The sequence below is a fragment of the Pelophylax lessonae genome, assembly GCF_965119305.1.
Source record: "Pelophylax lessonae genome assembly, chromosome: 3".
NCBI lineage: Eukaryota > Metazoa > Chordata > Amphibia > Anura > Ranidae > Pelophylax > Pelophylax lessonae.
The window spans coordinates 518594902-518610038 of record NC_138770.1 but is presented as its reverse complement, the minus strand read 5'-3'; the positions used below and the strand labels follow the sequence as shown (position 1 = coordinate 518610038).

The 15137-nt window shown below is 46.3% G+C and overlaps 1 protein-coding gene across 2 annotated transcripts in view; it reads right to left on the bottom strand.

Annotated features, from left to right (window-relative positions):
• Window positions 1-2051: 2051 nt before the first annotated feature.
• RAB32 (RAB32, member RAS oncogene family) overlaps window positions 2052-15137 on the bottom strand; it is a 168529-nt gene continuing 155443 nt past the window's right edge. For both annotated transcript variants that reach the window (XM_082252538.1, XM_082252537.1), the window contains exon 3: window positions 2052-2360. In XM_082252538.1, the coding sequence (XP_082108664.1) occupies window positions 2211-2360 (150 nt within the window). In that variant the 3' untranslated portion in view covers window positions 2052-2210. The remainder of the gene's footprint in view (window positions 2361-15137) is intronic.

Genomic DNA, 15137 nt, shown 5'->3' with positions numbered 1-15137 from the left:
ATGCATTAAGATTAAAAACCTTTTGCCTTTAGAGCCACTTTGTAATAAAAAATGTGGAGGTTAATAGTCATCCTAACGGTGTATATTCTTTACATCCAAGAAACTGAGGGAGAGTTTCCAACTCTTGAGGTCACCCAAGGCCTCGTTCACATTATGACGTGCTATGGCGGGCATCGCGTTTATGCAAGTTTTGATGCTGCTTGTATAGGGTAGACCATTGAAATGAATGGAAAAGTGGCTAAAGTAACTAAGTCGCTTTTTGAGCACTGAGCTTTGCATTTTTCCTGCATGGGAAAAAAACTTGCATCTGCTTGCAGTATCTGGGGGGGGCCCATTAACAACAAATGGCACCACAAGTGCAACATACATTTTCTAAGCTTTTCCTAAGTGCGTGAAAATCTGAACACGTTCACAAAATGCTATGTGTGAACAGGGGTATGAGATGGCTGTTGTGAGTTTATAAATGTAAAACTGTAAAGCTCAATAATACAAATCATAAAATATAAGAAGACACTTCAGCTTCAGGTATGTTTGAGCCCCGGTTCACATTAGTGCGATCACGGAGATCGCATGCAATTCGGAGCACACTGCTCCTAAAAATTACATGCGATCTCATGTGCGGTGCAAATTTCAGCCATACACTTTGTATGGCTAAATTCGCACCGCATCCGCACTAAACACGCACCTGACCCTTTTTTTTTATCCGCAGCAGAAACGGATCGCATAGTGGTTCACACTAGTGCGATCAGATTCTGTGCGAACTTGCAGATCGCAACTGGGGGTGTCGTTAACTTTTAACTGACACCCCCTGCGTATTGCATATTGCAGTGTGAACTGCCAGGGGTGCGGATGCGATGCGGGATCATGCTGCATATTCGCAGCGTTCCCACATCATACAAATGTGAATCGGGACTGAAGCCCGATTAAACCTTATTAACAAAAGCTCTGGCCACCATATCCCCTTTAATCCGTACCCAGAGTATTCCTTCTTAGCTAAAAGATATTGTAAGTATTCTAGGTTTATGATCGACCAGCTTCACTTAATCTAAGAGACGGAGGACATTTGGTCATCACAATGACACCCTTTATTTACATCACTAACGACTGCCCAGTCTGGAGAAGGGGCATAGGTAAATCAGACCCTGCAGCATCAAATGACTGGCCTGAAAAAGCCATACAAAAAAAAAGTATTAAACAGTTAGTGGAGGCCACAAGGACGTAAAAAGGGAACACAGCCTGAAATTGTGCTAGAATACTGTACATATTTGTAAGTGCAACCTAAACCATAACTAAGAACATGCCATTGAAGCAATTAAAAACATGACACTTGACAATAGAATGACAGGTGGAGAAAATGTTTAATTCATTTAGGCACATTCTTGGACCAAGAAAATAAGAAAATGGAAGCACATTTTAAAAAAAATGTGTTTTAACTGCTTGAAGTTCTGTTAGGTAAGCCACAATGGAAATTTAACATAAAGAAGATACTTTTTGGCATAAATACATGAGACAACTGCACAACATTTTCAAAGTTCTGCCAGCAAGGTAATATGTTCAGTGATAGGCACGAATGGACAACTGTGTACGCGTGTTATACTTCTCAAATGCTACTTGAGCGGTTATGGACCTTCAAAAACACAGCTGTTAAGGCAGCATTTTCCTAAAACCTCCCACAAGTCACCAAGCGGCGAAAAGACCAGAGTCAAAACTCTACAAAAAGTTCTGATACATTACACGAACGTGCGAGAGCCCTAATACCAGGGCTTCTAAATCTTACTGCACTATTTAGTCTGTCCAGGAGTTTGAGATCAACAGAACCAAACAAAACATAGTAGTACAATTAACAGCACAAACATGCATACGTATGGTATCTTACCCCATGGGGAGCATGTAACAGGGAAACATACATGTTTTACAAACGTCAAAGAAAAAGCAACATACATTGTTCTACTGTTCAACATAAAAGACAGAACAAGTGTGGCATTTTACAGACATCCCTAGTCATATAATCATCTGCCTATGCGTGACAGGTATGATACATGAATTTTGCTATTTACAATATAAACACTGAAAACTGATTTTTTACAAATAGTAGACCCACACTGTAAACTCAGTTATCGCTGTACACGTTGTACATGAGGTGATGTAAAGACATCTGTAGAAGCAGCTTTTTGCAGCAGTCTGTTTATCTTCTCATGGTATTTTAAGGGTTAGCAGCATAATGATTTACTTTCAGCTGTCAAAGGCTCCTTTTCAAGCTGTACAGTGTTGTCATCATTTTCCTCTACGTGGAAGTTCTTGAAATTTTGAAGAATATTTTCAACCAAGCATCGAGCAGCGTCATCAATGTTGACATTGTCCTGCAATATAGTGGATTATAAAAGTTTTAACAAGAAATTAACACGAATGGTCAAAAACATTCAGCACATTTTTAGGCTGTCAGAATAATCATGTTAAAAACAGGGGTTTCTAAAGTATATCTAAAAGCCAAAGCTATTTTTCTATTTTAGATGAAGCAGCGTACAAACGTACAGCGCTGTACGTTTGTAATTGTATTGTCCCGAGGAAAACCTTTCCATTTCTGTACTGATGGGCATTTTTAGATTTTGGATTTACTCTCCTTTCCTGGCAAAACTGGGGATCAGGACATTTAAAATAGACATATAAAAAACAAAAACACCTTCCGTTATATTAATGTTTTTACAAACACAGCAATACTCATTTCCCAAATGGATATTCCAGTACATCCCCATACCCCCCTTCATCAAACTACTGAAATCATAATTACCAGTCTTTATTAGATACCAGCATAAGTTAAAAAAAAAAATAATAATACATATAAAAATAGATAGAAAAAGGTCTTCATATTATGCAATTATTTACATAAGGGTTTTTTTTTTTTTTTTTTTTGCATGGATATAAAAATGAAAAGAAAAAAACAAACAAAACAAACAAACACATATACACAAGCCAACTACAACTAGTATGGTTTTGCTTTTTTTAAATGCAAATCAAAACTTGTAATCAAGGTACCCCAACAATGTTACACATCAAGTTGATTTTTTCACATTAGTTTCAGGCTAAACATTAAAGAAAATTCTACTTTTTTTTTTTGTTAAATCATTCAGGGATCCAGTCCCACATCATTGTTTGGTTTCCAAACCCCCAAGGTGCTGGAAGTATTAAAACCCATAGTTAAAAAAACCTAACAAAGCCGAGAAACTGAAAAAAAAATGAATGCCAGCAGGAATCCAGGCCAGGAAACGCAATAAAATCCCCCCACAGTGTGTTATACTTGCTGATCGATCTGCATGTGAAGAAAGAGGAAGTAACCTCACGCCTCTAGAGGCAGACACATCCCTGAGCCACAAAAAAATGGTTGCCAATGCAAGTCTATGGGGAAGCTCTGGGAAAATGGCCGCTGTCCACATAAGGACATAGTGCCCACACTAAAGATGGAGCCCGTCACAACTAAAATGGCGGCCGCTTGGTTTCGCGCCAATTGCGGCCCCACACACACACACACCATGTACTGTACCACAAATTGTTGCGCAAGCACCTCGGGGACATATGAGACCCCCGCAACCCCCCATACATCGGTGGAACCGCCGCAGTGCCCCCGCAGGGACCGGGAAGGGACACACAGGGACCGCACTTACAGACATGAGGGGGACATTACAGAACCCACACCGAACTGCCACCCCCATAAACAAAGGCCCCACATACACACCCCGACAGATAATGCCATAGAGAGAGGGGTAGCATGGTACTCACCGGTCCAGCGAAAACATGGATACCGCTCTTTGACAGGAAGCCTCCCACTCTGGGCAGTGGCGCAGTCAGCCGAAGGGGACGCTAGCAACACGCGGCGTACCGCAGTTGAGTCATCCCAGCGAACATAGCCACTTTGCAGGCTCGTCCCTGAGGCCAGGGACATGGTCGTTTGCGAGGCCCGGGTGTACACATAACCTGCTAACGCTCGATGGCAGGCTGGGATTCCATAAGGCTCTAGAATAACCAGTGCTAATCCCAGCTCCGCAAATGCTGTAGTCTTCCGAAGTCCAACTAAGAAAAAATAAAAAGCTATATTTTTTTTAAAAGAAAAAACACTTTTCTATAGAGAAAAAATAAGAAGAAAAAAAGGCTGAGACTGAAGCCCCAGCCAGGGAAAGCCAGCCTACTCCTATGCTAGGCAGTAACAAACTGAATTGGGAATGCAGCTAGCCGGGGGTATTGGACCAGAGGGACAGCCCCCTGTAGGTGTGTCTATGCAAAGTTTTGTGTATATTCTAACAATCTTCTGCCTAGCTTACTCCTGTGGAGAAGGCCAATACCCAGAAGTGCAGATTGTATGAGTGGGCGGCGACTGTCAGAGGACGTAAGAGAAATAAATGCACACATTGAGAGCCCCTGTGTTTTTTTTTTTTTTTAAATAAAATTCTCAAACTGGTGAGAAAATCTATAAGCACACACAAATCTCCAACTTTCTGGTGTTTTATTATTCATTGTATAATGTAAATGTTTGGAAATTAGGAACAGAACACAATAAAATATGGTTGTCGGATAAACTGATTTCTACTGAATTCAACTTTCTCCAATTACTGGGCCAGGCTTTAGAGTAATTATGACAGGTTATTTCACCTAGTGAAAATTTGGGAACTCTTAATTACTCCTAGTCCTGGCCAAGATGGTTTTACTAAGGTGTATTTTCTAAAATATTTTAATGTCCTCCTACTTATAGGGCTTTGTATTTTAAATCTTCGATAGGGAAGGGCAGAACTCTGGCAGCCCATATGGTAGTCTTGTCTAAAGAAGGGAAAGATCCTTTATGGTGTCTAAAGAAGGGAAAAACTGAATTTTTGTAAAATCTTACCTGTAAAAATCCAGTTTCTCTTACGTCCTCCGACAGTCGCCGCCTCCTCCAAGTCATCACTAGTGGGTATTGTCCACCTATCCGTAGGAATAGCTAGGCATATAGACTTAGTCAAAAGACATTAGCATGTACACACCCACGGGGGCTGTCCCATCTGGTCAATACCCTCCCTGCATCACCACTCCCAACTCAGTTTTGGTAATATAGCAGTAGGTAATAAGAACCCCAAAAGAGGGGCGGGGGCGGCGACTGTCGGAGGACTCAGAGAAAGGAATTTTACAGGTAAGATTTTACAAAAATTCCGTTTTCTCTTACGTCCTCCGACAGTTGCCGCCTCCTCTAAGTCATCACTAGTGGGATGTCCCAAAGCAGTATAGACATGAGGGGTGGGAGACGCAACCATAGAAAAGGCAATGCAGTACCCACATCAGAGAAAGGAATCTTACATGCACCATAAGAACCAACTGGGCAACAGAAAAAAACAATGCTCAACAGGAGCAACAGCCCAGGAAAGCAAATGCCAACAGCCAGGGACCCAGAAAAAAATTCAAGAGTCCATCATGGCACTGCCGCACTGAGAACTTTGCGGCCAAAAGAAGCATCAGCTGATGCCAGAACGTCTACTTTGTAGAACTTGGAAAAAGTGTGCACCGACGACCAAGACGCCGCCTTGCACACCTGGGTCACCGAGGCCCGATGCCAACAGGCCCAGGAAGTACTCAAAGACCTGGTAGAGTGCGCCTTAACAGGGAAGGGCGGAACCCGTTCCTTCAAGGCATAGGCCTGCTCAATGGTCTGTCTGATCCACTTGGCAATAGTCGCTGCCGATGCAGCCATGCCCTTCCAAGGTCCCTCAGGAAGTACAAAGAGAGAGTCCGCCTTCCAAAAGGATTCCGTAGACTTCAGGTAGACCCTGATCGCCCTGACAACATCAAAGGAATGCAAAGCAATCTCCTTTGGATGCTTAGGCTTTGTACAAAGCGAAGGCAAGACAATTTCCTCATTAAGGTGGAACTCAGTGATCACCTTGGGAAGAAAGGACGGGGGTGTTCTCAAAACCACCTTATCCTTGTGAATTATCAAGTAAGGGGAGCGGCAGGACAACGCCGCCAGCGCCGACACTTTGCGAGCCGAAGTGATCGCCACAAGAAAAGCAACCTTTTTCGACAGCAGAGGCAACGATATCTCCCTGATATTTTCAAAAGGAGCACGCTGCAATGCGGACAGGACCAAGTTCAAGTCCCATGGAGGTAAAGGCTCCTTCCTAGGAGGAGCCAAATGTCACACACCTTGAATGAATGTGCGCACCAAGGAGTGAGACGCCACAGGGCGTTGGAAAAGGACCGCCAGTGCTGACACCTGGCCCTTAATAGTGGCCAACGCCAGGCGCTGATCCACTCCAGACTGAAGGAAAGCCAAGATTCGACACAGAGTAAGAGCGAGGGGAGAACCCCCTGGACTCACACCAGGTGAAATAGGCTTTCCAGGTACGGTAATAGATCTTACCAGAGGAAGATTTCCTAGCCTTGATTAGGGTAGGGATAACCTCAGAAGATAGACCCTTGTCCTTCAAGACCTGGGTCTCAACAGCCAGGCCGTTAAAGCCAGCGACTGAAAAGCAGGATGGAAGATCGGACCCTGAGACAGGAGATCTTCCCGCAGAGGCAGACGCCACGGGGGCGCCACTGCCAGGTGAACAACGTCGGCGTACCAAGACCGGCGAGGCCAGTCCAGCGCCACCAGAATCACCATGTGCGGTTCCGAGACCAATCTGCGAAGGAACCGGGATAGTAGCTGAATCGGAGGAAAGGCGTACATCAGACGATACTGATGCCAAGGTGCCGCCAACGGATCGCGCGTTCTTGCCACGAACCTTTCCACCTTTTGATTTAGCCGGGATGCGAACAGATCCACGTCTGGGGATCCCCACTTCGCACACAGCATCTGAAAGACCTCCGGGTGTAGGGACCATTCCCCCTGGTCCAGGGTCTGGCGGCTCAGATAGTCTGCCTGCCAATTCTCCACACCCGGAATGTAAACTGCCGAAATCGCCGGGACATGAGTCTCGGCCCAAGACAGGTTATCGGTCACCTCCCGAGCTGCTCGAGCACTCCTGGTGCCCCCCTGGTGGTTGATGTAAGCCACCGCGGTAGCATTGTCCGTCTGTACGCGAACAGGCAGGCCCTGGAGACGGTCCGACCACTGGAAGAGACAGAGTTTTATCGCTCGTAATTCCAGCACATTTATCGGGAGGGAGGATTCCTCCTCCGACCAAGTGCCCTGGGCAGACAGGTTGCCCAGGACTCCACCCCAGCCCGACAGGCTGGCGTCCATGGTAACCACTGTCCACACCACCGGGCGGAAGGACTTGCCTTCCGCCACCGCCGGGGACTGGATCCATCACAGAAGAGCCAATCTGGTCTGGCGACTCAAGGAGACATCCAGATCCAAGGACTGAGGAAGTCTGTCCCACCTGGCCAGGATCTCCGTCTGGAGAGCCCGCGTGTGGAACTGGGCAAAGGGAATCGCCTCGAAGGCCGACACCATCAACCCCAGGCCCCACATGCAGGTCCTGAGTGACGAGGACGGATTGTCCCTGAGGGACCTGAGTTCGTCCCGCAAAGTCCGGAGCTTGTCCTCCGGCAAGAACACCTTTGCCTGAGCAGAGTCCAGAACCATTCCCAGGTAGGGAAGGCGAAGCGACGGAGACAACGCTGATTTCTGAACGTTGATGGTCCATCCGAACTCCTGGAGCGTCTGTACCGTGATGGACAGGTCGCGCACAAGGTCCTGGCTGGCCCTCGATCTCAGAAGCAGATCGTCCAGGTACCCCAGGACCGCAATGCCCTGGGCCCGTAGCAGGCCCAGGACCGGTGCCAACACCTTGGTGAAGACCCTTGGAGCCGAAGCGAGACCGAAAGGTAACGCCACAAACTGGTAGTGGTCCTCTGCGATAGCAAACCGAAGGTACCGCTGATGACCCTCGAAAATGGGGATGTGCAGGTACGCATCCTTCAGATCTATCGAAGCCAGGAATTCTCCCGGACTCAAGGAGGCCACAACCGAACGGAGAGACTCCATTCGAAACTTCCGAACACGCACAAAGCGGTTCAGCGCTTTCAGGTCCAGAATAGGACGCACTTTGCCCTCCTTCCTGGTCACAGTGAACAGATTCGAATAAAACCCCCGAAACATGTCCCGATGAGGCACCGGGACAATCACTCCCTGAGCAAGCAGGTCCTGCACCGCCCGATGCAAATCCTGCAGATGTCCCGGAAGCAGATGGAGATTGGAGGGAAAGAATCTGTCCGCCGGCCTGGAAAGGAATTCGATCTTGTATCCCGATCGAACGATTTCCTGGACTCACCTGTCTGGTATCCGGAGCAGCCAAGGTTGGAGGAAACCGCGTCCCCCCCACCCCAGAAATGGGTGAGGGCGCCCCTTCAGGCAGAGGCGGAGTGTCCCGCCGAGCCGGCGTTGCCGGCCTTCTGCTTACCCGCCCAGGGCTTCTTCTGGTTGCTCTGGGCCTTGAAGGGCTTGCCCTTGGATTGGTTCCGAAAGGACCCCTGATTGGATCTAGGCGCAGAACCCCGCTTGCCTCGGAAAGACTTGTTCTTCGGGTTCTGGGGCAGCATAGTGCTCTTGCCCCCCGTGACGCCTTTCACCAGGGTATCCAACGCCTCGCCAAAAAGGAGAGAGCCAGCATAGGGAAAATCAGCAACTGTCTTCCGTGAGGACTGGTCGGCCGACCAGCTCTTCAGCCATATCAGTCGCCGGTTAAGAACCGCGACACTCGAGAGGCGAGCCACCAAGGGGGCCTCATTTAAGGCTGCATCACACAAATACATGACACCTTGGTGGATCTGATCCACCATGTCCAGTCGGGCAGGCGGCACGTCATCAGACACTAGGTTGCTTCTAAGCACCTTGATCCAATCAGTTACCGCCTGAGCTATTACATAGTTACATAGTAGGTGAGGTTGAATAAAGACAATAGTCCATCCAGTTCAACCTGTGTAGGTGTGTGTGGCTGTAATCATCTCACATGTATATGTATATATATGTACTTAGTGAACAACTAAGAATTTGCGAAAGAGTATTTAAACTAGGAAGGGGGGGGGGGGGGAAGAGTGAAAATACAAGAGTCCAATTGCCCCCCGAAACAATGCCAGAACAGGTCAGAAGCACAGAGGTTAAGAAATGATAAGCTCAGAGTCCTGTCTACAAATGCTCGCAGTTTAGGTAAAAAAAATCAATGAACTTGGATCAATAATGGCATCTGAGAATGTAGATTTAGTGGCTGTTACGGAGACATGGTTTAATGAAAGAAATGACTGGGACATAACCATACCAGGATACTCTTTATACAGAAGAGACAGAGAAGGCAAGAAAGGAGGAGGAGTGGCCCTGTATGTGAAAGATAGCATTAAATCTAACCTAATACAAGTTGGTGAGGCCAGCAGAGTCAGTTTGGGTTACGTTGCAGTTTGCTAATCATGCAGTAACTTGTGTAGGTGTGATATATAGACCACCTGGTCAAGTTAAAGAACTAGATCTACTAGTTGAAGAAATAGCTAAAATGACAATGAAAGGAGAAGTTATCATTATGGGAGATTTCAATCTTCCAGATATAAACTGGAAAACCAAAATAGCAAGTTCTACCAGGAGTACAGATATTCTAAATTCCCTACTGGGGTTGTCTCTGCAACAAGTGGTTGAGGAGCCAACCCGGAGGGAGGCCATTTTGGATTTGGTATTCACAAATGGGGATTCGGTATATGATGTCATTGTAGGCGAAACCTTGGGATCTAGTGATCACCAGTCAGTGTGGTTTAATATAAGAACTGTGAAAGAGTCACACCACACAAAAACAAAAAAGTTTTAGATTTTAGAAAAACAGACTTTTCAAAAATGAAATTAGTCATAAATGAGTCCTTATCAGACTGGAAACGGATTACATGGAGTCCAGGGGAAATGGGACTACTTAAAAGGTGCATTATTGAAGGCAACAGAAAATTGCATTAGACTTGTCAGTAAAAGCAAAAAAAGGAAGAGACCACTGTGGTACTCAGCAGAAGTGGCCCAAATCATTAAAAATAAAAAGCTAGCATTTTGTAATTATAAAAAAACCCAGAGCAATGAAGATAAGGAAATCTACAAGATTAGGCAGAAAGAGGCCAAGCAAGTTATAAGAACTTCTAAAGCACAGGCAGAAGAAAAACTAGCTCAGTCTATGAAAAAGGGGGATAAGACATTCTTCAGATATATAAATGATAAAAGGAAATTAAAACAAGGAATAACTAAATTAAAAACAAAGGACGGAAGGTATGTAGAAGAGAATAAAGGGCTAGCCGACTGCCTTAATGAATACTTCTGTTCAGTTTTTACAGAAGAAAAAGAAGGAAAAGGACCTCCACTTGAAAGGATGACTAATGAATCGTTTGATGCATGTGGCTTTACAGAGGAAGACGTTCTAAGATTGCTGTCTAAAGTGAAGACAAATAAGTCACAGGGTCCTGATGAGATACACCCAAAATTATTAAAAGAGCTTAGTGGTGAGCTGGCAAAACCATTAACAGATTTATTTAACCAATCATTAGTAACAGTCGTCCCGGAAGATTGGAAATTGGCAAATGTCGTGCCCATTCACAAGAAAGGTAGTAGGGAGGAATCGAGCAACTATAGACCAGTGAGTCTGACATCAATAGTAGGCAAATTAATGGAAACCCTATTAAAGGATAGAATTGTGGAACATCTTAAATCCCATGGATTGCAAGATGAAAAACAACATGGGTTTACTTCAGGGAGATCATGTCAAACAAATCTTATAGATTTTTTTGACTGGGTGACTAAAATAATAGACTGTGGAGGTGCAGTAGACATTGCATATCTAGATTTTAGTAAGGCTTTTGACACTGTCCCACATAGAAGACTTATCAATAAACTGCAGTCATTGAGCATGGACTCCCATATTGTTGAGTGGATTAGGCAGTGGCTGAGTGACAGACAACAGAGGGTTGTAGTCAATGGAGAACATTCAGAACAAGGTCATGTTACCAGTGGGGTACCTCAGGGATCTGTACTGGGACCAATTTTGTTTAATATCTTCATAAGTGATATTGCAAAAGGCCTCGATGGTAAGGTTTGTCTTTTTGCTGATGACACAAAGATATGTAACAGGGTTGATGTTCCTGGAGGGAAACGCCAAATGGAAAAGGATTTAGGAAAACTAGAAGAATGGTCAGAACTCTGGCAACTGAAATTTAATGTGGATAAGTGCAAGATAATGCACCTGGGGCGTAAAAACCCAAGGGCAGAATATAGAATATTTGACACAGTCCTGACCTCAGTATCTGAGGAAAGGGATTTAGGAGTAATTATTTCAGAAGACTTAAAGGTGGGAGGACAATGTAATAGAGCAGCACGAAATGCCAGCAGAATGCTTGGATGTATAGGGAGAGGTATAAGCAGTAGAAAGAGAGAAGTGCCTATGCCGCTGTACAGAACACTGGTGAGATCTCACTTGGAGTATTGTGCGCAGTACTGGAGGCCATATCTCCAGAAGGATATAGATACTCTAGAGAGAGTTCAGAGAAGAGCTACTAAACTAGTACATGGATTGCAGGAAAAAAAACTTACCAGGAAAGGTTAAATGACCTTAACATGTATAGCTTGGAAGAAAGAAGAGACAGAGGGGATATGATAGAAACTTTTAAATACATAAAGGGAATCAACTCGGTAAAGGAGGAGAGCATATTTAAAAGAAGAAAAACTACCACAAGAGGACACAGTTTTAAATTAGAGGGGCAAAGGTTTAAAAGTAATATGAGGAAGTATTACTTTACTGAGAGAGTAGTGGATGCATGGAATAACCTTCCTGCAAAGTGGTAGCTGCAAATACAGTGAAGGAGTTTAAGCATGCATGGGATAGGCATAAGGCTATCCTTCATATAAGATAGGGCCAGGGACTATTCATAGGATTCAGATATATTGGGCAGACTAGATGGGCCAAATGGTTCTTATCTGCCGACACATTCTATGTTTCTATGAGCCACCATAACGGACGCGAAAATTGGTTTGAGCAACGAACCCGCCACCGTATAGGAATGGCGGGCTAGAGACTCCAACCGCCGGTCCGTGGGATCCCAGAAAACCGGAGTATCCTCCGTAGGAACCAAGGTAGCCTTGTTCAGCACGGCCACAGTGTGATCTACCTGTGGAGGCACACACCATCGCGATTCCGTAGCCGGCGCAAAAGGATAAAGCAATTTGAACCGACTAGGCACCACGAATGGACGTTTTAACGTGCGCCACATTTCATTAACAGTGTAATGAAATTCAGCTGGGCAGGGAAAAACCTGCGCAGACTTGCGGGTCCTGTGCGTCCCAAAAGAGGACACAACACCCGGAGGATTGGGCTCATCCTCTAAATGCAAGGTTTCCTTCACAGAAACAATCAACTCATCCATGGTCGCCCGTTCTTCAGGTGACCCAGGGGAGGATGTGTCAACACCCTCAATTTCAGCCTCCCCCCTCAGACCCAGGGGGGTCCAAGGATGAGCGGGACCCTGAAAAGGGCACACTTGTAGCAGCAGCAGCGATATCCCCATCTGAATCAGAAGAGAGAGACAACCTGGGCCGTTTTCTCGCAGCCCGTTCAGACATCAGCATTTCCATATTTGCCACTAGAGTCGCAACCACAGCAGCCAGATCAGGTCGCAGCGGAGCCACAGGAGAACTGGGGCCCCCCACTAAAGCTGGAGGAAACTTGCTTTCCTGAGAAACCATGGCTCAAGACAAGAGAAAATTACAGTGCAAAAAATGATGTAATGTCCCCTTAAATAGCGCTGCGGAGTGCGCAGCCCACCGCTACTGTCACAGCTATGAAGACCCCCAAAAGGAGAAAGAAAACTGAGCCAGAAGCAGTATACAGAAGAAGACCGAGAGAGATGCACTGCAGAGCCCGCAGATCGTTGCTACCTGTGTCCTTGCTGCCTGAGAGGAAAAGGAAATGCTGCTGGAAGGGGCTGGCTATAAGCCAGACCTAAGGGAAAATGGCTGCCCATAGGAAATGCATTGGAGGCTACACCAAGATGGCCGCCGATATGCGGCCGAACCGATCGTTCTACAGCCCACAAAATGACGGCGGAGGGCGCCAAAACGATCTGTATGCTCGCCCCAGAGGGGCCATATCCACGTGCAGTAAAAAACATGGCGGACCGCGCGAACATACCCCCGCAGCGGTCGCCGCACAACACTCAAGTCTGTACCCCCAAACATGCACCTAAGGTGACACAGGGACAGGGACCCCCAGTAACAAAACATACAGATTTGCACAAAGCGAACCCCGCAGGGATCGCACAGGGAGTCACACAGGCACAGACATGGGGACACACAGCAACACAGACTGCCACCCCAGACAGAGGCCCCACACAGAAAAGTACTTACCTGTACCCGATGGCGTGGGGGAGCCTCTATGCATGGATAAACCTCTGTCCTCATCTGACAGGGAGTGCCGTGAGCCAGGGACATGACGCTGCAGTATTGCAGACAAGTCCTGTGAGGTAGCCACCTCACGGCTGCAGCCCTGCAGCGAACAGGGATGGGTCGTTCTTAATGCCAGGGCGAACCATAGCTGAACGCTCGATGGCGGGCTGGGGGTCCATCTGACCCTCAGTGTCCTGGAGAACCAGGGCGGCCAGTCCAAATCCCAGCACCGCATGATCCATCTTCATCCGAAGAATAAACACTAAAGCTGACAAAATAAACAGCTAGTAAAGTGAGAGAAAAAAACTGACATTTTTCAAAGAAAATCAAATAAAAGATTTAGGAAGGCTGAGACTGAAGCCCCAGCACAAGGTAGCCTGAACTATTCCTGATGCTAGGCAAACTAAAACTGAGTTGGGAGTGGTGATGCAGGGGGGGTATTGACCAGATGGGACAACCCCCGTGGGTGTGTACATGCCAATGTCTTTTGTCTTTTGACTAAGTCTATATGCCTAGCTATTCCTACGGATAGGTGGACAATACCCACTAGTGATGACTTAGAGGAGGCGGCGACTGTCGGAGGACGTAAGAGAAACTGGATTTTTTACTTACCGTAAAATCCTTTTCTCTTAAGCTCATTGACAGACGCAGACTTCTTGATTAATATCAATATAATATATCAGTAGGGATATACTGCCCCCTACAGGAGTAGGACACTAGGCAGGAAAAAGTTCTGGCCACACCTATGGGCAGTCCCAGGGGGTATATCCTCTCTCTCCCTGCTATAGGATGTCAGTTATGTAACAAAGCAGTGTCAGAGAATTCAACCCAACCCAACTCAAAATAGAGGGGCGGGTCCTGCGTCTGTCAATGAGCTTAAGAGAAAAGGATTTTACGGTAAGTCAAAAATCCAGTTTTCTCTGTCGCTCATTGACAGACGCAGACTTCTTGATTAATATCAGTAGGGACGTCCCAAAGCAGTGCCACAAATGAGGGGTGGGATAACAGAAATAAAAATCCAATCCAGAAGGCCCAACCGGAGCCAACCAGAAGAATCGAGGACTCATCGAACAAAGGGATGAGACCTAACTGAAAAAGAAACAAAAACCCCTGAGGTAGACCAACGGTCCCCTCAAATAGTGGCCTGCAAAACCTTGCGGCCAAAAGAGGCATCCGCTGATGCCAGCACATCAACTTTATAAAATTTTGCCTTGCAAACCTGAAGCACCGACGCCTGATGGCGGAAGGCCCAGGAAGCACTAAGCGCCCGAGTGGAGTGCGCCTTAACAGGGAACGGAGGAACCTGACCTTTACCTTTAATAGAATAAGCCTGTACCACCGTCTGTCTGATCCATCTGGAGATAGTCGCGGCAGACGCAGGCAACCCCTTTCTAGGGCCATCCGTGATCACAAAAAGTGAATCAGCCTTACGAAAAGAGTCAGTAGTAGCCAAGTACACCCTGATCGCCCGAACCACATCCAAGGAGTGTAATGCAAACTCCCGAGGAGGACTGGGGCTTAGGACACAGGGAAGGCAATACAATATCCTCATTCAAAGGAAAATCGGAAACCACCTTAGGAAGGAAGGATGGATTCGGACGAAGAACCACCTTATCCCTATGAACCACCAGATATGGGGAACGACAGGACAACGCGGCCAGTTCCGACACCCTGCGTGCCGAAGTGATGGCCACCAAAAAGGCCACCTTTTAGGATAAGGTAAGCAAGGGAATCTCCCTGATATTTTCAAAGGGAGGTTTCTGGAGAACCGACAACA